This window comes from Prionailurus viverrinus, unplaced genomic scaffold (assembly GCF_022837055.1).
Source record: "Prionailurus viverrinus isolate Anna unplaced genomic scaffold, UM_Priviv_1.0 scaffold_39, whole genome shotgun sequence".
Lineage (NCBI taxonomy): Eukaryota > Metazoa > Chordata > Mammalia > Carnivora > Felidae > Prionailurus > Prionailurus viverrinus.
Genome location: NW_025927607.1, coordinates 432,455 through 455,680, shown reverse-complemented (window position 1 = coordinate 455,680; position 23,226 = coordinate 432,455). Strand labels below are relative to the sequence as shown.

At 51.5% G+C, this 23,226-nt stretch overlaps 1 protein-coding gene across 10 annotated transcripts in view; it reads right to left on the bottom strand.

Moving 5' to 3' along the window:
- The window catches only part of AGAP1 (ArfGAP with GTPase domain, ankyrin repeat and PH domain 1), a 553,979-nt gene that overhangs the window by 122,468 nt on the left and 408,285 nt on the right, over positions 1–23,226 (bottom strand). For 9 of the 10 annotated variants that reach the window (XR_007149568.1, XM_047846407.1, XM_047846411.1 and 6 more), the window contains one exon: positions 13,918–14,079. Coding sequence is in view for 9 of the 10 variants with exons in the window: in XM_047846407.1 (XP_047702363.1) it covers positions 13,918–14,079 (162 nt within the window). In the remaining variant the exon portion in view is untranslated. Of the gene's footprint in view, positions 1–13,534; positions 13,843–13,917; positions 14,080–23,226 lie in introns of those variants that run through there. The other variant, XM_047846412.1, reaches the window with a different exon arrangement.

The following is a 23,226-nucleotide window of genomic DNA, read 5'->3' as shown; positions in this document are numbered from 1 at the left end:
TGGGTTCAAGACCTGTGTCAGGCTCTGCGCTGATAGAGAGGTGGTGCCTGCTTGGGATTCTCTCTCTCCATCTCTCTCTGCCCCTCCCCCACTTGTGCTCTCAAAATAAATAAAATAAGCTTGAAAACAAAGGGGATGAGGGAATGAGTTATTGACACCAGCAACATATTCATCTTCAAGTGTTCCAAAGGCAAGAAGACCAATGGCCCCCTTCACCGCCATTTTGGAACCATGTGCGGGTTGGAGGTGCTCCTTTCGAGGAGACGGCGGCCGAGGGCTGGCTTTGTTTCCTTTCCATGAGTACTCATGGTGGGGGTGTTCCCCCGCCCCCCCCACATTTTGCTGCTCAAAGCAAAATGGCCAACCCATGGCTATGTCCGTTTCCCCCCGGCTGGCAGAACTGGGGGGAAATTTGCCAATACCTGTCTTTAGCATGCCCCGAGAGCCAGTGACAATACAGGTTACATTCGTTGTTACGAGTTGTTCAAGAAGACGGCCCCAAACCACCAACCACAGCGGTGGCTCCTGACAATCCAGGCACATGGTCAAGGTTACTACAGGCAGGTGAATCCCTCCCTCCTTCTTGTCTCCTAGCTTCAAGAGACTGATCTTCCAACAGTGAGAAGAATCAACATCTGGGGGTGGGGGAGGAGGATTCAAGAAAGTAGATGATTCTAAATTGTTTACATCAATTGATTGGCCTGTTCAGGGTAAATTACATGTTAATTACAAGACACAGTCTGCATTCACTGGTGAAACTGTATACATTTATTGACTCTTTCTCTTTATTTATTTATTTATTTAACGTTTTATTATTTATTTTTGAGACAGAGGGAAACAGAGCATGAACAGGGGAGGGGCAGAGAGAGAGGGAGACACAGAATCTGAAACAGGCTCCAGGCTCTGAGCTGTCAGCACAGAGCCTGATGCGGGGCTCGAACCCACGGACCGTGAGATCATGACCTGAGCCGAAGTCGGACGCTCAACCAAACAAGCCACCCAGGCGCCCCTGACTCTTTCTCTTTAAATGTAAGTACTAGATTCACCTGTTCAGGTAAACTTACGAGGCCGAAAAGAGATCATACTGTATGCCAGCTAAAATTATGGCCTTTAAAACTTGCATTATTTGCTAATTGTGGATTTGGTATTCTCCAGTTGTAAAAGTACATTTTGTCAACCTGTTGAAACACAGCCATGGGTAAAATGACAATAGTCTTTAATGCTTGAATACGAAATGATTAAATTAAGGAATATCCTTCTGACAGCCTATTACAAGATCTTTTATTTAATATGAATTTATTCCTTAGGAGAAGTCCTAGAGAGCCACGGATGTGGAGGATGTGAACCCAGAGGTTCCCATGGGGGGGTTGAGAGGCTACAGACCGGGTTTAATCACCCACACATTGCAAGGAAGCAATTATTGCAAGGCTGCAATTATTGCTGCTAAAAGATGGTCAACTTTGATTTTGTTCGTGATTTTGTCTTTTAAAGAATCATCACTAAAATCTACACTGATAGAAAATACTTTATTTTCATGATATTGAGAAAGGAAAAAGCCCTCTGTGTGTGTGTGTGTGTGTGTGTGTGTGTGTGTGTGTGTGTGCGCGCGCGCGCACGCACGCGCCCGCGCTTGTGTGCTCAGAAAACATGAAGTTAGGGATTCTGTTAAGTTCTCCTACGGCTGTTTAGTAACCTTGCCTACAGTGAATCATGGCTTCTGCAGAGAGCCACTGAAGAGGAAAATTATTCCCACCTGCAGAAAGCAAGAAAGCTCTAAATGAAAACCAAGTAAAAGAACAAAGCTACCTATTTACTCAATTAAGAAGAGTCAAGTCAGGTTACTGAGGTACCCGGTGGCGAAACGGTATGGTTCCCATCTCCGGTGTCAGTCACCTCAAGGACCGGAGGCCACTGAACACCGAGCCTTTGGTGGATTCAAGATAGATTTCTAGAAGCATCCCCCTGGCTTTTCTGTGTCCAATTTCTCAGTCTTGCACACATGTTAAAAAGAACTTTGAAGTTTCCCTATCCGATGATTCTGAGCCTATCTATCCACCAAGAACCTGAATTGAGAGTGTTAACACGAGGAAGCAAAAATCCCGGTTTATTTTATAACCGTTTTCTCTTATGCATATTACCATTCACTTAATTGCGTTGGCGTCACAATGGACAACATTCAGTGATCATTCTGGTAGGAGAAATCCCATCTTTTCACATATCACTTGGCTTCGAGATCAGTAACGGGAGGGAAACGACAGCATGAACTATGTGCTAACAGCCCTCCTGGGCACCGGGCAGTGAGCACGCCGGGCCCAGCCGCGTCGATGCGCGCCCCACAATTACTTGCGACCGGCCGGTCAACTGTAGGCTGCGTCTGCTACCTTATTTCCCTGCCCGTGAAAATGTCCCTGGGTAATTAGTGCTTTCCGGCCAAGATGGAGACCCATCCCCTCGAAGCCCGGAGCTTCACCTGGACCAGCCTGGGAGCCCGGACACGCTGGCCGTGTCATTGAACCTGTCTTCCATGCTCAACATGTGTGCCTGGAGGCAGACGACACAGAATATCTTAAATATTATCAAACGTTGTATCATTAAACAGAAATTAGACGGAAACAAGGGAAGCCCAGAGATTGACGGGGAGTTCAGATGCTCTAAATGGCTAATACGTCCATTTTTCACCTGAAGCCCTCTCCAAATGCAGTTTTGCTATTAAGCAAAACCCAAAGAAAGGTAATCAATTCCAACTAAAAAGCACTTATCCCGGGATGATGGTGTGCAAGGCACTTCAAACCCCTGGCTGCCTGCCAAAACCCAGACAACACCATCAATGTTTCTGACTATCCGGGAGCACAGGGGCCATGCATAATTGACTAGAAGATGGGCTAAAACTGTGCCCAATCAGTGTGTGATCAAAAACGCGTGGAATATTCAGCACCACTTGATTACATGGAGGCTTGTCCTTTTCTCTCTCCTCATGAAATCTCTTCAAGGTCCAGAGTACTGTAATAAGATCATTACTGTCAACCGCTACGAATCGTAGGCAATGAGTCTTGGGATAGGAAGTCATACTTCACAAGCTCCCCTGGTCTCTCTCTCTCTCTCTCTCTCTTTTTTTTTTTTTTGTATTTTACTGCACGCAGAGGCAGCAAGGCGACGAGGTGGCAGATAATGATCACATCACTGTGTGGCAACTAGAAAGGCACTTTTAAAGGAAAAGCAGAGAGAAATCAGCTTAAGAAAAACTAAAACATTCTCCCTTTGCTTTTTTCCCCCCTTAAAAAAAAATTAAATAGAATTAAGCTGTGTGCAGTTTGTCACTTTTCATGAACTCTGGGATAATGTCATTGAATTTAACCGTTTGCGAGATTTTCATATTGCTGCAAAGCCCATTACCCCACAGACAAATGGCCAATTTTCTCCATGTCCCGAGTACAAAAGGAGCCCTTGATAAGTTGTGTGTGTGTGTGTGTGTGTGTGTGTGTGTGTGTGTGGACGGCCATGCCTGCCGAAGGGCTCGCGGTGCCTACTTCTTTCATTGGCGAGGACACCCCGAGCTCAGAGCCCGGCGCCCACGGCGCAGCTGACACGCGAAGGGGGTGGAGTTGAAAGCAGGAGGTAACGCATTAGCACAGATTACGAAACAAACAGAGCTGGCCTCAAACCACACCAGCTCCGGAGCCTCCCCGGCACATTCCGGTAACGCAGGAGCGCGCGGTCAGACCCGGGGAGCCCGTGAGGCAGACATTTGATTAATACATAAATCGGCAACGCGGGGTTCGAGCAGACGGTGGGGGGGGGGGCTTCATCCACAAGCTTCCCTCCTCCCTCCCATCTTCAAACCGCCTCACTGCCCCGTCCCCCCTCCAAAAAGGGGGCCGTCCTCAGGACGAACATAAAAACGCAGGTTCATGGCATCGCAGTTACAAGTCCCTACCGAAGTTGCAAAAAAAGTTTCTAGAGCGATGCCCCCTCGTCACCGCCGGGAGACAGCCTGTCCTCTAATCCTGCAGAGTAGCTGAAGCAGTGACACCCAAATTGCACGTGAACGCACCAGAGCGTGCAGGCACACACACACGAGAGAAGAAACAAGTGTGCCGAGAAGCTTGCGCCACAGCAGGGGTGCTGGGGACAGATGGACAGCACAGGCCCCCAGCACAGGTCCTAGAGGCCCGAGGCAGACCCCGGATTCCTGTCACCTTCAGATCCTGGGCAACTGCTTCACTGAACCTTTTCCTTCACCCGTGAAAACGGAGGCACCCGTCCCGCCCGCCAACACCACTGGGGCGTTTGAAGGCCGCGATGACGTAACACGTGTTGAAGAGCAGACGGTGAATCAACGCTGGCTTCCTTCCTTCAAGATTAATGACGTGTCCTGACAAGGGTCCGAGGCCCCGGGGACGGGAGTCCCGTTTCCAACCTGACTCACCGAGTCCATGAAACACCTTCTTTAAATGGCACGACGGGGCACAGTCAACCCACAGTCAGTCACAAGGAACAGAAGGTTACAAGGCTGTACAGGCTGAATGTCTGTGCCCTTCCAAAATTCTTCTGAAGGCTATGCTTCTGGAGACGGAGGCTTGGGGAGGTGACGAGGGTTAATGTGGAGAGTGCGGGGCCCTCGGGATGCAGTGAGTGGCCTCCTACGAAGAGGAAGCCCGAGCCACAAGGAGGAAAGGCCACGAAGACAGGGCAAGAAGCCGGGAATCAGGTCCTCCCCAGGAACTAGAGGGGCCTCATTCCGCTCCTGGATTGCAGCCTCCAGCATGGAGAAAAATGATTCCTACCCCCCAAGCCGCCAGTCTGTGTTATCTTGTCCTGGCGGCCCCCGTGGACTAAGATACAAAGTGTATGCGCATTTTATTTATACTTCCCGTTTACTAAGTTGCCTTTAAAAAATTTTTTTAAGTGTTTATTTATTTTTGAGAGAGAGAGAAAGAGACAGAGTGTGAGCAGGGGAGGGGCAGAGAGGGAGACACAGGGTCCGAAGCAGCTCCAGGCTCTGAGCTGTCAGCACAGAGCCCGATGCGGGGCTCAAACTCACGAACCAGGAGATCACGATCCAAGCTGAGGCCGGAGGCTTAAACGACTGAACCACCCAGGCACCCCCCAACTTGTCTTTACGTAGACTAAGTTTTAGGTTTAATCGCCACCTTTATTCTGTTTTGTTTTACATCCTCAGGAATGAAGTCCTCTCGACACATGGGTTCCATCGCTGCCAGCTCCGGGAGGGAAGACGCCGCGAACTGCGCTCCAACCTCCGACACAGAAACCTCACAGGCGCCACCACGTCCCCAAGTCCCCTGGGTGTAAGCATCTAACGCGGAACGCACCGACGTCTGCGGCCCCCACGAGGCCGAGACACGGGAGTTGCACACACATCATCACCGCTTTCTTCTGAACATCAGTTTCAGTTGGCAGCCCGTGCTCTTTGCGGCAAGATACACGCGGCAGAGCGAAAGCGTAGAGTGCCTGGACAACCGAGAACGATCACCCGGGCTGAGCAGTGCTGACTCCACCCAGCTCAGGAAGCACAGTGCATCACACCGTGGTCTCAGTTCTGCTGCAGACCTAAGTGACAACCGAAGGCCCCGACAGCTCTAACGTCCTGAGAACATTAAGCAAAGGACTTCGAGGGGTTATCCTGACACCCACCGAAAGGTCACGTGACCCGGCGTCCCAAATCTCGGCAGCATTCCAACCCCAGGGCGCCCAGAAGGAAACACGCTGTCTCCCGATCTACTGATGGATGCTGGAGGCCGTGGGCGGCTCCCGCCGACTGAACCCCACTGCACGCCAGCACCCCTGAGTTTGGGGAAAAGAAGAGGCACTGAGGTCGGTCACGCGCCTGTATTTTAGGACAGGGACCTTGAAAGGAGTTCGCGCTTCTCACAGGGGAGCCCGTGCTCGTGGGTGGCAGGAGACGGAGGAGGTCCAGCTGTCCTGTCCCACGAGGAGTCTCCTTGGGACGCCTGGACCCCCAAAGTGCCTCATAACAAGATTTATCACGTATCCGCTATTCGTATTCCCCCTCCTTTTCCGGAGCAGCAGATGAGATGGTTCTCTACGCGGCGGGAGGCGGATGAACGGCTCACCTCTGCCGCCGAGCCTCCCTTGGGGGCCCCAAGGCGCCGGGTGCCTTGGGCTCCTGGATGGGCTGCTCGGGGGCCACGGCTGGTTTCCGGACGTGCACGCTCCACCTGCACCTGACAGTGGGCATCCTGAAGGCAGGGGCCACCCCACTCACTTTTACGTCAGCACCAGGCATAGCTCTGGCCGTGCAGCAGGGCATCAATGCACTTCCAGGAACTGAATCTAACTCTTTAGTTTGTGTGCACTTGAAAAAAAAAAACATGATCAAAAATCCTTGTCTTGTTGTCAGCGCATCATGATGGGGATCCTCTGTTCTGGCTCCTCCTGCTGCGGTCGACTCATCTTTGTTTATTTCCGACCCGCCGGCTTCCACAAAGGATCCGTGTGTGCCTCCAGCTCGTGTGTGTTGGGAGGTCTGTACCCTGCAGGATGGCTTTTGAGTCCACTGTGCCCCATCTATCATGTCAATGTCTAGAGTAAGCCCACAGCTACTCCGTTGCAGCAAGTCTGTTCTCGTGGGAGCCGGGGTTACAACCTGAGAACTCTCTTTGGTAAAACAATCCGGTTTGTGGGGAGTAACAAGTCCCTCCGAGTAGGTGGCGTCTCCTCTAACTTCCGGCTCGAGGGCGAAGAAACACAGCCACCCTGGCTGCCTTGTCCGAGTTACTGTATTTTAGGAGTGTCTTCCCGGAAGAAGTTTGAATGCTTGGCTTTTCCACATTCACTCTGATCAACTGCTCAACTCAACGACTCGGAGGCACTAAACCAGTTTAAGTAATGAGAAAGTTCCATCAGGAAGTCCTTATCGTTACAGGAAATCGCTGGCATTTATGGGGGCTTCTCATGCCTTCTCCTTTTATGCAAGGTGGCGGCCACAATTAAAACAAGGAGTGGACATGAGGGGGGCTGCGGGAATGTTCCTGAAGGTTAACAGGCGCAAACCCAAGGTGACGTGTGACAGCAATGCCTGCGTGGCTTTCGTGAACCTCCCTTCCCTCCCCCTCCAGTGACCTCGAGACAACACGAAATTAAATGAGCAAACCCTGCGGACAGGAAGCAACGCATGAACCACTTCCTCGGCCCTGACCCCACGCTGGCCGTGTGTGCCGTCCCAGGTGACAAGGAGTGGCTGGCTGTGGCCAAGGAGAGAGGAAGAGTGAGGACGTCATGGGGACGAGACACTTCTGTGACCAAAGAAACAGACTGCCCCCCAGTCACGAGGTGCCACACGCCCCCAATGGCCCAGCGATGCCCCAAACTGTGGGACAGTCAACGCAGCCCGCTGGTCACAGGCTAAGCGGGCTTTCACGCACCTGGGTACTGCTTTCTGGTAATTCTAAGTATCCAGGAAGAAGCCTGGACAAGGCTCGTGCACAGTTCTTTATTTTCTCTCCAAAGCGCCTTCCAAAACCTCAGCTACTGAAGAAAAACAATTTTTTTCCTGAGGTAAAAGGTAACTGGTCAGGTACGGCCACACCCGTCCTCTTAGGAGTAGCTCAGTGAAGGCCAAAGTCCGTTTTGCGCCAAATCCGATCATCACCGGTGGGGCTTTAAGTTGCTGTGAACAGAGGATATTTGATGAAAAGGTGATGCTTTCTGCAGCACTTTATTAGATGAAAGAATCACGGGTACTCAATCTGCAGAATGTAAAATTAAGCTCTACAGCACATTACCTTTTCCGAACTTCGCTATTTTGTACTGCTTCGGAACGACCCAGGCCTCTTTTTTTCTTTTTAATTAAAAAAATTTTTTATTTCTTTATTTTGAGAGAGAGGCAGGGAGAGAGGCTGAGCAGGGGAGGGGCAGAGAGAGGCAGAGAGAGAGTCTCAAGCAGGCTCCACGCTATTATCAGCTGTCAGTGCAGAGCCTGATGCAGGGATTGAAGTCACAAACCACTGGATCATGGCCTGAGCCAAAATCAAGAGTCGGTCGCTTAATCGACTGAGCCACCCGGGCGCCCCTACCCAGGCTTTTTTAAAGATGGGTTTAAAAGGTAGCCGGTCTCTTGTGTGATGTTATCTCCAAGTTAAGGCTCTAAAGGACTGGAGGGAGAGAGAGAGGGGAGGGAGGAACTGAGTTTCACTTCTCGTGGGCCTCATGGAGCCCAACACATAGTGCTTGCTTGCTGCTGGCTGCTTGGTATTTGATGAAGAATAAAATGACTCACCATGTCAGGTTCTTCTGTGAGAGAGGGAAGGAAAACTCTGTGTGGCCCGACCTTTGCAACTTAGAGTTAATGAGATTTGTACACAGGCTGGGGCCTCGCCTCCGATTGCTCAGAGAATGCAGCTGTGACGGCTTTTCTTTTTTCTTTTTTTAATTATCCTAAACGGAGAGAGGCCGTTGTGACTTTTCCTCCACAAGGTAATATTTCAGTATCCATCCAGGATCAACCTCACAATGGTTCTATAAAGACCCAGAATGAACAACCAAGGGATAAAATAAATTCTCTTCTGAGACTTTCAGAACAGAGCGCGGCGAACCCAAGGGGGGAAAGACACCCGTCAGGATTTCTGCATACCCTCCTGTATACTAAGATTGGGCAAATCCAGACTGGCTCGGAGTTTTTAAAGGAAGGTCTTTGCTACGCAACTTCTGGATGTCATGATCCATATGAAAGGATCTTTACGTGGAATCTAAGAAATGTCGAGGAAGCGACTCTGTCTGCCCCACTCCTAGATTCAAAAGCCGCTCCACGTACCTCAAAGACCTGCTTTTTGCCTGGTGGAAAGAGTTTGAGGCAGAGAATCAAGAGAAAGTTCTGTCACCTACCAGCAACCTGACCCTGGACAAGAAAGCCACTTAACCTCTCTCTCCTTCCGCCTTCTCACTGGGGAAACAGGGAAATTAGCACTTGACGCAAACTTGCATGCATGTTGCAAAACTAACGAGAACCACCAGAACTGGCACCAGAGAACGAGACTGCGGGGTCCACGGTTCCGTTTCAGAGATGGTGAGTCCCCAGTGGACCCCGGGTACGAAGTGGCCAAGGCAGGATCGCCATTCAAAGACGGTAACAAAAGACGGCAAGTCGTTAACGGTCTGCGTGGTTCCCGCTGCCCAGGGGTTTCTGGGCACGTGCCCTCCAGCTTGGTTCTGTCGAGCCCAGGGCGTCCTTCTAGAGCCCGGCATCCACTGCAGCCAGTGCGGTGCCCACTGCAGGGGACGGTGCCCCCACCTCTCAGGGCAGCCCTGACTCTCACAAAGCTTCCCTTTTAATATCTGAACCAAAATCCAGCTTCTTGAAGCTTCCGCCCAGCGGCCCCAAAGAAATCTACTCCTGGGCCAGCCAGGGTCCCTTCCATTATGTGAACATAGTTCGTGTCTCTCCTGCCACCGTCCTTTGTTGCAGCTCTTCTCCCACTCACTTCAAAGGTTCCCTCCGTGACACGGGCTGTCCCCACGCCCGGGCTCCCTGCCCACATCTGAATTGACCTTCATCGGTCTATAACCATCGTAGCGTACGGAGCCCGGATCTGAACATACAACGTTTTCCGAAACGTAATTAATTCTGAGCAAATCAAATCCAATTTAAAATCAAGATCACCAATACTTTAATATCCAATGTTCCCAACGGTCTATTAAATAGGAGTACGGGTAGAGATGGGATACGTGAATTTTTTTTTAAAAAACGTAGTAACCACCTGCCCCTCTTTTATGGTGGTTAGAGGATGTTGGCTTCTAAGAGGCTCCCTCTTCTCAGAGTTAATCTCAGTGAGAAGGTGTCCTATGCCCGCCCAAAGTTAGCAGCCTCAGCTATCAGCACTGGGAGCAACCAGGCACCCATCACCCTCCTGGAGTACTCTGCTTTATGTGACATATGGTGTCACTCTCACAAAGAGCGCAGTGCCCCAGCTTGTACCTCACATTTCCTCCACGCCACAAGGAGGGGGCTCGATCGCTTTTAATTTTTGACTCTTTAAATGACACGAATAGTTATACGTGAGCCCAGTGACTGGCTTGATCATCCAAACATCTGCTCTAGGGCTCATCATATACATCATGCATATACATACACAATCGAGTTGCGATTTGGAACTCCAAATATTCATAAAGATAAGGAATTGTTTTATGTTTATACTTCTGAAGATCAGAGTATCTGCTCCTATAACTTACTAGATTTCACCCCATTCATTTTAAGTTATAAATATATGTAAATGACTGTTTGACAGGTTACAGCACCTTTTTTAAAAAATTTATTTTTGACAGAGAGAGAGAGAGAGAGAGAGAAAGAGAGAGAGAGAAGGAGCAGAGGAGGGGCAGAGAGAGAGAGAGGGAGACAAAGAATCCGAAGCAGGCTCCAGGCTCTGAGCCGGTCAGCACAGAGCCCGACACGGGGCTCGAACCCACTAGCCGTGAGATCATGACCTGAGCCGAAGTCAGACGCTCAACCGACTAAGCCACCCAGGCGCCCTGGGTACAGCATCATCTGCCACCGAGTGTGGAGTTTAATCGTTGTTCTTCAGCCTAAGTGAACTAGGATAACTAACCACGAATGCTGATGCTGCAAAAACCTGGCTAGAAGGGAGGTCCTTATTTCTATCAGGTAGACCGAGAGCCCCCGTGTGGACAGAGGGTTTCTGGCTTCTGAGGCAACATAGATACTGATGATATGCACTTTTAGCTCGTACTTTGGGAACACACACGCCACCGAGTTGAGGAACATCTGGCACCAGAATACTTGTGTTTGGCTGGGAGTCTAGGAAGGCTGTGCGGCGGACTCCTTCCTGTACCCGGCTGGGAAATGATACCGAAGTGCGTTTAGGAAGCTCCGACCGCCCCGTTGGCCGGGCTTCGGTCAGGCCCTCGGGAGACGGTGCTGGGCAGTACACACCCCTGCGCAAGAGGCTGCTGGTCTCCTACATTCCTGCAAGAGTCAGTGCACGGACTTCCCCAGGGATTGCCAAGAGGCACGTAAGAGGCATGAGTCCCTGGCTTCCGTTGCCTCGTCTCTGCCTTTTCTGTCTCTGCCTTGAACCTGGACCTATGTGACTGGTGCTCTTTGGTTTCCAGTTGGGTTTAGTCAAAGCGGGGAGGAAGGGGATCAGAGAAATCAGGGAGAGGAATGAGGTTAGGGTGATCCTCTCGGGTCCCTCCCCACAGGCTGCATACGTCCCTCTCCTGAGGGTCGTTGTTCCCGACCGGAGGCGTTCTCCAGACAGCTCTCCCTCTGGGCCCTGATAACCGGCACCCCCCCCCCATTGGCCCCTGGGGTTCCACACCACCCCTATAGAGATATAATTAAAATTAAACACTATCCTCTAAAAAGCAAACAAGTACAGCTAGCTTTAACTTCAAAAACAGATGGTTCAGTTAGACGGTTTACACTATTTACCTAAAGGAGCTACTAGTCTGTCAAGACTGTTAAAAAAATATTGTGTATCATTGAATCTAAAATGACCTCAATTGCAGGTTGCATTATGACTTCAGAGATGTTACAACGTGGGGAAAAAGCGTACCTTAGAAATAACGCAATATAGCCTGTCTCACAAAAATGACTCATTTACTGTTTTGTGCGTAACCTTTCCTAGGGAAAAATGATACGTTTTCTTTTTATAGAGAACCTGTTGCCTTATTTTCTACTGAAAAGATGTGACGGCCGTTGGCGTTACAGGTACAATAATCTCTTAACTAGGAAGTGAGGGGCACAGTTTCCCTTCTGATCGTTGGTGTTGAATTTGTGAACACACGTCAACCATTACTCATCATCTATCCTCTCGACACCATTGTGACTTCTAATTTGGGTGTTTCTGTGGTGCCTGGAAGTCTGTCTTTCTGTCTGTGTCATCACCTCAGCAGTAACGCCTTTTGATGAAAGGGTCCGTGGTCGTTTTTTGGACCGAGGATCTGTCTCAGCCTCATCACACGCTATTGCTCAGAGCACAGGGTACAATCCCGGTAACGCACGGAACGGGCTGGAAGCTTCTTAGGTGTCCAACAAGCTCATGGACACTTCTCAAACTGCCTTCGATTCCCCACTGGCTGACTGGGACACTGGTTTCAAGCAGGAGTCCAATCAAACATGAAACTACTAATTCACTTTACGGCTGTATCTTATTCGCATGGCTTTCACTCTGTCAGGTGGGCAAGTGGGATAGTTGGAAAGTGTGACGTATGGATAATGTACATTATACGTCGACCTGATAATCAGCGTCTACCAAGTGTCGCTCCTGGAAAAAAGTCATCAGTCTGAAACACGACACACCCAATAAGGTGTTTATCTGTGACCCGGACAGGAAGCCTTTCCCTAAAGCAAATCTTACTCTGCCCTTGGGTATGTGTGGCACACGTCACCCACCCTCATGAGAGGCCAGGCTTCTTCCTGGTTTTGCTCTAAGCCTCCTGTTAGGGTGGGGCGTGTCCACACGCCCCTGGCTATGGCCGGGGGGCCTCTGCTAAAGGGCTGTGTGAAAGAGTCTCAGCAAGGCTCAGCATCTGGGGCCGATTCTCTTCCAGTGGGAAGGTCAGTAACGTCTGGGTGGGTGCTGTGATCCACGATCGTTATTTTTCACCACTGCTGATAGAACAGAATCATCCTCATTTGTCATAACAGGAAAAAGTCGGTCTTTATTGGCTGAACTTATTAGCAGGGAGCCTATGGGAGGCAAAACGGTAAGAAATGTAAAGAAGGGCTTTCAGGCTCTTCCCCACTTGGCCGCCATGAGAGCAAGCTACTGGCCACTCTGAACGTCTGACCCCTCATTATGCAAGAAACCACACCGCCACTCAGCTCCCAGAATCGCGTAAACATCAAACTCTGCGCGTGCACCATAAACTCTGTTCCTTCCTTACTAGTGGATGCATTGTGGGCTTATAGGCTATTAGGAGGGAATAAGCCACTTTCTCGAATGCTGCAAACTGTACTTCCGAACCAACGGGCAGAGGATTCAGAAAAAGCACGGCAGAAATGGGGAAGGAACAAGAGTAGAAGTTATAAAAGTATTTCTGGTGTGTGTGTGGAATCCTTGTTGAAAACAGACCCCTTCACTGTGGACGGCACCACAAGTAACAATTCGTGGTCAACAAGAATGCTATGAAATTTTAATTTTCCTTTGAAGAATTTCTTCAGCTTGTTTGTTTTTTTTTTTTTTTTTTTTTTTTTTACAACTGCGTTCATGTCGCCCCTCATAATGGGATGTGTGTGTGTGTGTGTGTATCACCACTTTGTATCCCTGGAGTAACAACATGTAAATCCATCTGAAGGAGCCACTTCAGAAAGGTCACATCTGGCCATCACCGAGAATAAAAATGAAGGACTTGACGTAAGCGAAAGGAGAATCAAGCCAAACCGTGATAAACCGTGACAGCTGGAATATTAATAGAGGCCACAAAACAAAAAGAGTGGACAGACACTCACAGGAGGAGCGTGTATTCATAACAGGTGGCCAGAAGCCGGAACTGAGGTAGCTGTCTCGTAAGGATTGAGACCAGCCAGTATCAGAAAAGACTCCTAGAGTAGGAGAGGCAACAACCTTTATTGGAATAATACAACATGGCGCACCTCCCAGTTGGAGTGGACGTGCTCGCCCCAGGGTGTGGAGGGAGGGCAAGACGGAGAACCTGGCCAGGCGTGTGACAGGGAGACCAGAGTTGCCTCACACCAGAGGACTGCCAGGAGGTAAGACAACTGATTTGGTTGAGAAGTCTCGAGAATCAGTCAGCGACGAGAAGCTTCCAAGGGCCCCACTAATGCCCTGAGAGCACACGTGGTGACCTGCGCTGCTGTGCATCTGTGGTTCTAAGGGTATGCGACTTCGCCCATTTGAAAAAGAAAAATTAATTTTCCGAAATGCAGACCCTCACCCTGAAGTCCCCGGGAAGCCTTACCTTCAGCAGTGCTGGAGAGACCATCGGCCTTGAAGTTGCTGGTACTTTTCTTCCTTCGGTGCTTCTTTCTGTTGGCGTGAGGGGAGGGGGGCGGGTCGAGCTTGGGGCTGGTGGTGCTGGAGATACTTGGGCTGGAGCACACGGAGTCGCCCAGCCCCGTGTCTGCCATCAGACCGGAAAAGGCAAAAGAACGCAAAAGTTAACACTCGAAAAGAGGCAGGCTTTGCAAAAATACGAAAGCAATGTTCCTCCAATATCATATCAGGCCCCACAGGTACTACGTTAATGTGAGATCACTGCGTTGGAGGCCCAGAGCATCCAGTATTCAAACGTCACGGGGCCACCTGCTCTCATGTACCGCCTGCCATTCAAAAACAAGGCCTTTATTTCTGGATCATCTGTAGGCTGTGGAGAACTTAAAGTTCTCTACTTTGCCCGACTGGTGTTCTGGAAAAGGAAAGTGGGGAGTTCATGCGTTTCATTAGTTTATTTTTCTCTTCCCATAATTACACCGATACATTAAAAGTAATTTAGAGATGTACAAGAATGCATAGAAGGCGTCCTCGTGGGTGGGTCTGGTCCTGTGCGTGCACACAGGACGGAGGGATTCCCGATTCTCGTAACTTCCACCCTCAACATTAACACGACTGCAACACCCGTTTATTATTATCGAGAAATGGCACGCCACCTCACTCTCCCACCACAGCGGACCCGCTGATTCTTGATCCACTGAAGCTATTTATACAATTTTAAAACCAGTGCCCAGATAGGGGAAACTCAATTTCTTATGTCCATTTTCCTCTTTATCAGAGAGAACAGCAGAGTAGTTCTCTTTGTTCAGGGAATGAACATGTAATTCAACCAGAAGGAGAAAGTGCTTTGAAAAAGCGATGGAGAAACACAACCAAACACCCGCAAAGCCTGAAGGATTCATGATTCAGCATCTCGGTAGCTCAAAAGACAGAAAGTTCGCTGCAAAGTACTTAATTTGTTCAACTAGTACGTTCTGCGCACCGACTGTGGGCCATGTTTGTAGAAGCTTGGGATCCATCACTGAGAAAGACAGAAAAAGAGTCCCTCCCCAGATACATTAGAAGGTGGTAAAGTATCATGAAAAGGAGCAGGGCTGCACGGAGGCTGGGCCACCCCGACGTTCCCGCAGGGTAACCTGGGAACATCTGATGGCACGAGACCCCGGAGACTGGTCAACAGGGTCCACTGAAACACTGGCAACCATTTTAAGGAGTCTCAGGAAGAGTGACAACTGGATGTCTCAGGGATCTGCCCTCCCCCAAAACTGACTTCCCTCTACTTGCCCTCCCAGGCCAGACATCTGGTAAACCTCACTGGGTAGCTTTGCCCAAGGAGTAGCAAGCAGGCCTGAGTCCCCTCTTGGCTGCTTCTGTCCCTGTTCTGGGTGAGGGACACAGGCTTGAGAAGGCTGGGGCTAGAAGAGGAGTCTTTATTCACAAAGTCACCATTTCTTTTTGGTATGGCCTTTCGAGCTCGCCCCTGCTCTCCATTTAAGCCACAGTTGCCCTTGGTCCCGTCCTTGCCCCCCTGGCCTGGACGGAGCAGCTGATGTGTCTCTTTTCTTCGGGCATTCTGCTTTCTTTTCCCGGACTTTTTTCTGCAATATTCATCTTCTAAAAGCAGCAATTCTACATATTTTAAAAATACTAGAGCCCACTGGATAGCAGATGAAAACTGTAAGTATCCCAGAAAAAAAGGCTATTCTAATTAACACGTTGCACACAATTTCAGAGAGTTCAGAGTCCGCCTGGTGCTGCCAAGGGGTGTCGGGACAAGAGCGTTAGCTGGTCCTAAAGCCTCTAAGAGGCTCTAAGCCTCCCAAAGCTGGTCCAACCCTCTTAGGGTATTACTCCACACTCACACCTTATCATGATTTAATTTTTGTCCATTTCACCTATTTTCCGCCCGGATTTCGAAAGTCTTCATTCACTCTCTGACCATTAAGGGTTAAGAGTCTACCCTGTGTCAGGCACGGGAGCACAGTTGTCACAATGACTGTCCCCACAATAGGAGAACAGCTGTCACAATGACCGTCCCCACTACCCATCCTGGAGGTGGATGAGGAAAACAGGCGATGACAACTGCCCTTTTACTATTTTACTCTGGCCCTTGGGCACCCACTCAATTCAGTGCACCATTTTCATTCCCAACTGTGCGTCCCAACCCACAGGTCACCCCCGCTGCTGTGACGCTCTCTCCCAAACTAACATTTCTCATCCCTGAACCACTGACCCCGACGATGGGCTTTCTGCACGTGGACGTCTGTCAGTTACCTGCATCTAAGTGGCAGCCTGTTCCCTAGGGCAGTTAGACGCCCGTTTCCCCCATATGATACTGAGCGTGGAGCGGCTGCCCCGGGTCCCTCCCATTCTTTTTCTTTTAAAGCTTATTTATTTGTTTATTTGAGAGAGAGAGAGAGAGAGAGCGAGCGTGTTGGGGAAGGGCAGAGAGAGAGAGAGAATCCCAAGCAGGCTCTGCACCGGCAGCACAGAACCTGACATGGGGCTCGAACTCACAAACACTCGCGATCACAACCAAGGACTGGACTCTCAACCGACCTGAGCCACCCAGGCACCCCCCTGCCCCCCGCCCCAGTTCTTTTTTAAGGCACGCACCAACACTTCTGGATCAGATGCTCAGAATACACATGCGAGTTGTGCGTGGTCACAGAACAGCTTCCATATGTGTGTGGTGGCTCTATTTCTGGGCTCTCTAGGCTCTTCCAACACTCCGCCCATCCGTCTCTACGGTAGCAGCGTGTGATCTGGAATGCGACGGCTGGGCCATCCTGGTTCCTCACAGGGTAGGGCAGGGCCCTGCACATCATTATCCTTCACGACTGCCTTGCCTATTTACTCCTGGCTGCCTCGAGCACACAACTTCATACATCCACCCAAGGCGACAGAGGAGACATTAAAGAGGGAGGGGTCCAAGCCGAGCCCCAAATTTCAGAGGCAGTAATCCACACCTGGAAGCACCGGGGAGACCGGCAAACGAGACCCGGGTACGGCAGGTCACCTGTGAAGCCAGCTCCCAGATCCTCAGACTTGCTGATAAACCACCAAACACTCTTGTCAAATACGTGGCTGTAGGTGGGCATCCAACCTAGTCATGTTTTTGATGATTTTAAAACAACAAAGGGAAATCTATGTAATGTTTTTTCTCCTCAACGAACTATTCTGCTTAATTAAATTGCTGTTCCCTTTTCTATATATATACAAAGCACTTCTCTAACAATCTGTTTATTTTTAATGTTTTATTTATTTTGAGAGAGAGAGAGAGAGAGAGAGAGAGAGAGAGAGAGAGAGAGAGAAAATCCTGAGCAGGCTCCGTGCTGTCTGTGCAGAGCCCAACGCAGGGCTCGATGCCAGGAACCTCAAGATCATGACCTGAGCCCAAATCAAGAGGCTGATGCTCAACCAACTGAGCCACCAAGGTGCCCCTCTCACAATGTACTTTAGAATCCTACTTGGGAATGACCTTGTGCTCACAGGTATATTGGTCATAACTCACCCTCCTGTGGAACAAAACGACAGGTGTCTGTTTCTAGGGATCCCCCTCCATTCCAGATTCAGAAAACTGTTCCTAGAGATCATTGTCAGGGACACGGCGATCTCATTACCGAGTTATCTGGGCATCTTGGGATATCTGTAACTCAGGGAGAAATCTCTGGCTGACTCGCTTGGGGCAAGTAGCTGAGTGGCAGTCTTGAGAAGGAAACGCACGCCAGTCATGACACCCACCCTCCCCCGAGGGACCAGCGGCAGCCTTTACCGCAAGCCTTCTCTTCCACGGGGAAGCTTCAAGGCCAGCGCGTCATCCGCCTGTGGCCACTAAGCCACTGGCTCTCCATCGGAAACCCCTGCCCGGGGACATCTGGTCACGTCTGCAGACACTTTGGGTTCTCGACAGAGACAGGTGGAGGCGCTACAGGCACGGACTAGGGAGAAGCCAGAGACGCTGAAGAATGCGCCAGGACACAAAGGACGGCTCCCGCCACAAAAACCCGCCTGCTCTAAAACGGCCACGGTGAGACAAGTGCGGAATCAGAGCTGCTCTTTTGTTCTTCATCGCCCTCTCAGACTCGTCCGGGAGTTACGGGCTGTCTGTGCAAACTCCCTCGCACGAGGGAACTCCTCAGGACGCTCGCTTCAGCTGGTAGGACCTGGCTCTCCCCTGGGGACACACCTCTCAGGTGACAGCACTGGTAGCCCCCCCCCCCCATCCCCCAACCGGACACACAGGTGCGGCTTGCAAGCCACTCTTCCTCCAGCCCCGGCCTCCTAGACACCATTCCCTGGATGGTTCCGCTCACACCTGCCAAGCCGACCCCCTGGCTTATGCCCCTTGGCTCACGGACTGCCCGGCAGCCGCTCACCCCATCCTCACGAATGATGCCGTCCAGATCTTCCGAGGTGACCCCCACTGCAGCGGCCCGGCCTCTCGAGCCTCCCCCTTGCTAAGCTCTTTCCTTCCATCCAGCCCTCATGGTTCTAACCCAGACCCACCACCACGAGCCGGCTGTTCTGGGTCTTATTTTTGTCTTCCCAGCTCACTTACACCGGGACCCACACTCTGAGGGTTACGCTGGTGACACTCTCCTCCCTCTGCCTTTCCTGACCCTTAGCCCGACTTGACTGCTAGTTTCCACCCTGCACCTGGCTCAGCACCTGTACTCAGGCCCCGTGGGGAGGGGGGGGAGGGAGGAAACAGCCTCACACCCACTGGCCTCCTCTATCTTTATGACCCCCAAACTGGGCCAGGCTGGACCGGAGGCCAGACCTCTGGCCTGCCCTTGGATGCACCAGGAAACTGAATAAAGCCACTCCCTGCTCTGCAAGAGGCTGTACCACACCTTCTCCATTCTCCTTAAATGCCCTACACCTCACTCCATCCCCCACAGAGACATCATTTTTCATTTTGCTGAAGACAAAAGAAAAATCCCCCAAAAGCAGCAATCAGAAGTGAGCATTCCCCTTCCTGTGCCGGTCCCTGATGGACCTGGGACCTCCCTGCAACTGGGAGCTGGATTCCAGCCCATTTTGCCGCTGGAGTGACTTGGCCCCCAGCCTCTCCTACCCTCCCCGGGCTGCATCAAACGTGCTGTGTTATTGTATTGTCTCTCGTTTCTAACAAAACCCTCCATGACCCCATGCCCTCGCCCAGCCACCACCTGATTTCTGATCCTTTTCAAAGCACAGCCCCTCTCTGCTGTTTGTGTCTGGTCATGGCTGACCCCTGCTCCGGTCAAGCCGCTGCCCCAGCCCCAGCAGTGGACCGGCCACAGAGGGACTGTGTGGGTCTTGGGAGCACCCCACATAACTCCTCACCCCCTCCTTCATGGGGAAGCCAAAGCGAGCTTGACGCTTGTCAGATTACAGGGGAACTAGGAAGGTGCAGGTCTTAGAAGTCCAAGGAGAGGCCCCTCGAGAGGCTCCCCCATTCCGGCCACGGCCCCCAGCTGCCTCACGTCCAGCCCCACCCGCCTCACGTGCCAGGTGGCGCTCACCACGTGTGACAGCCCATCACCCACACACGCGTCTCCTCGTTGACAAACGCCTTCCTGGAGAGTGCGCGAGCCTCACGAAGGCAGGGACTTGGGCTCAACCTCGTTACCGGGACACAGCCTGGAGGAGACACTGGATGAAAATGGGACTTCTGTGCGTATTTGTGGAATTAAGTTTTATACAGAACTGACGACCTCCCTTCCAGAGGTGCTCACGCAGGTGGATGGTACTACTTTCCCGAGGATAACCGAGAAGTGCGATCAACTTTGTGACTTCGTTTTAAAACCACAAGCATGCTTGTGTCAAGCCAGCTGTGCGACTTTCCAGCAGTCCGGGACCTATTTTTCGGTGAGCATCTAACACCCAGAATGAAATCTATTTACGCTGCGAGAGTATTTCCCTTAAAGAAGCTGTACAGGTGACACAAACACTTCACGGGCACCGAGTACTCTATAAGCCAACTCTATCCAGGCACCTGGGGTTCGTCAAAGAAAAAAGGGGGGAACCCCTGCCCCGCGGAGCCAATTTCTAAGGAGCGAATGGATGCCGATCTAATTTCTTGCTTGGTGCCTTCACAAAAGACTGCTTTTCTGGGGCCACGCTACTCGGATAGAGAACGAAGAGAGGGATCATGTGTCCAGGGAGCATGTCAGCTGCACGGGTGTAACGGTGGACTAACACAAGCACCCCGGCACGCAGACAAGAGGTAAGGTAAGGAGCCGTCTGAACGCCCACCTTCCCGGGTCAAGCAGGCAGGCCAGCCCTGTGGCATCCCTGGAGAAACAGAAATGTGACTCGGGACCCCTGCCTGGGCCGTCAGGACTCAGAGATGGAGAGTGACAGGGAGACAAAGGACCACTGAGTCAGGAGGAGGCTCTGGGGAGCGGTGGGGGGGAAACCGGAAACACGAGCCCGAACCTGGCCACGGGAGGGAGGCGAGTGTCTGAGAGGACACAGGGTTGTCACAATGAGAACGCAAAAGCAGGATCAGCACCGGTAAGCCCCGTACATTCCACTGCAGACGAGGAATAAACGATGTGCACACAGTACACGCGAATCCACCAGTCCTTCCCATCGGCCGCCTGACCTGCTGCTCGTAGGGGCTGGGTCCCACAGAGAGTGCCATCCGTGCCCCGATTTAGAGCTGACAAGCTGGGGCCGTGACTTTCCTCCGTCTACCGTCTCCTGTAGACGCTTCCCGCCTCTGTCCACCGCCTTCTCCCCGCCTGTGTCGATGCCCCAACGCCCCATGGCCCGGGCCCTGGAAATTTCATTGCACGGGTAGCGGCCACCTGGAGGCTGGGTGTCTCCGGAGGGTGGGCCGAGGTGGGGCGGGGCCACAAGTGCCTGGAAAAAGCAGATGATCCGGGCCAGGGTCAGCGGGAGCAGGCGCAGCTCAGGAGTGGACGCGAGGGGGCCACAACCGCGGCACAGAGGAGCCGATCCCGTTGGCCAACAGACAGGGGTCGAGGAGGGGCAGGGCCCTGGGTCAGGGAGGCTGCGGCAGGAGACAGGACTCTGGCCGGCCAGCCTGTTCTTGAGGCTGGGGCTGGGGCTGGGGCTGCCGAGAAAGCTGCGGTTTCTAGTTAAGTGGGTCTCGAGCTGCCGTACCGATGCTCCTGGCTTCCAGATCCTGAAAACTCCCTTTCAACAGGAGTTGTGTAACATTCCTCCGGTTTAAAATATGAGCAATCAAAATGTACTAGGCTTCCATGCTGTGCTTTTCCATTTCCGACGACTCTTCCTGCCTGACAAGGTATCCCTCAAAGTGAAAGAGGCCCGGAAAGCCCGGCCTCAGACACTGTAAATGAGCTCTAGCCACAGCCCACGGAACGCAATCCGCTCCTCCTGACTGAATACAAATAATGCATTTTATTTTGTATCAATTACTGGGCACCGGGACAGGCGCCGACGGTCGACGGCGCTAAGTACGGGTGGGTCGAAGCGAAGGGAAGGGAGGCATGCCAAATTAAAAAAGGCGAGCGCCTCATTACTCCACATCTAAACCGGCTTTGACGGAGGGCCTTGGGAGTCCCCAGGATGCGCGGCGCGGGGCCGGGATGGGAGGGTCCGCTGGCATCCCGCGTGCTCAATGCCAGCCATTAGTTCTTCCCAATCGGGCATCAATGTTCAACGCACACCCCAAAAAATATATAATATGAGCAATAATGATAACAATCTGCAGTCTCTCCAGGCTCCGGGATGTGAAGTAGGAGTCAAAGACGCGCCTCACTTTTCACTCGGGGAGCTGACAAGCATGACCAGAGGGGAATAAAATAACATTCCGTTCGCATAAATATCAAGCAGCCTGCTGGAGACTGATGGCCAGGAATGTATTCTTAGCTATCATTCCGGCAGACAGGCCCAAGGACACTCATAACTTATTTTACAATCATTTAGTTTCAGCTCAAGTGGAAAACGTGACAACTTATCTCTGCTGACAAGATGCCATATCGAACCTTACAATTAACTCTCCTCCGATTATCTGCCCAGCCGATCATTAGCTGGGCCATTTCTGATGAACTGTTGCAGGGAGCTTGCCTCGGTGAGAGCTGTCACTGCCAGGTGGGTGTAGATAGGTTTTTGATATCCCGGCTGATACTCCCATACACGGGGGTTCCGTGCATGTGATTTCCAAGGCCCTGCTGCTCCCCAGCGTCTGGGAACGTGTCTGCCTTGGGGGAGGCGTCCTTCGGCCCCGCGCCGGAAAGGCGCGGTGTCCCCCTGCGACTGTGTGACCGCCCCCGCCACCTGCTACCACTGTTGCCGCTGGCCGTCCCAACACCCATCCCCGGTCCCCAGCGCGGTCAGAGGTCAGGCCGTTCCCAGACTCTGGAGGCAGTGCCTCTCCCCACTCTGCCTTAGTGGGCCTGGTTTGGAGAAGGGACGCCAAGAAGTTGCTCTAGGTAGCCACCCAGACCACCGGACGTGCTGCTGGTGGTCCCAAGGGCTGGCTGGCTGTGAATTTCCCAGGTGTTGAAGAGAGACAAACACACCTTACAGTTTATACTGAAAAGGAGGATACGGATCTGTAGAAAACCAAAGGAACAGGAAACAGGAAGCGCACAGGTGGACGGACACCAGCCCTCCTCTCTCTCTCTTGCGTTCACATATACCCTAACTTGCTCATTTGGCAGTATTGGGTACGAGATATTCCTAAAAATCCTTTTTATTTGGGCATTAAAAGAATTCAAAATGATCAAAGGCAGGGCTATTTGTCGGGGCTGGGTTGGGGGTGGGGGCATCAGTTGAGGGCTAAGACCTTCTAACAACTCAAGATGAGGGCATGTAGGAGCCAGTGAATCAAAACACGTTTCCTTCGAGACAAGGCCAACGATATAAAGCTAATTTGGATCTTTAAGAAGGGCTCTGTCCTTTCTGAACCTCAGAGAGATGTGCAGGCTGGTAAATAAAGAACAGGCCACCTCTGCCATCCAAGGAAATCACAACATCCCGGCCTCTGTTAAAAGGTGAGTGTGAAGTGAAGTTCAAAACCTCGCCCCTTCTCACAGTCCTTTTGACGGGAGCTTTCAACAGGAGGAGGTTTACTTGAATCCCAATCTCTGAAGATGTTTCAGAGACTGGTATATTGTCCGGTTCCCTTTGCCGCTCACGGCGCTCACACAGAGGTACACGGTGTCAGAAGAAGGGGCAGCGGGGACACGATGGGGGTTCGAGGAAGATGACAGGTGTTGGGGGAAGGAAGAGACACCACAGTGTTAGACGGAGTTACAAAGTGGGGAGGAAAGGAACACAATAGGAGGAGGCC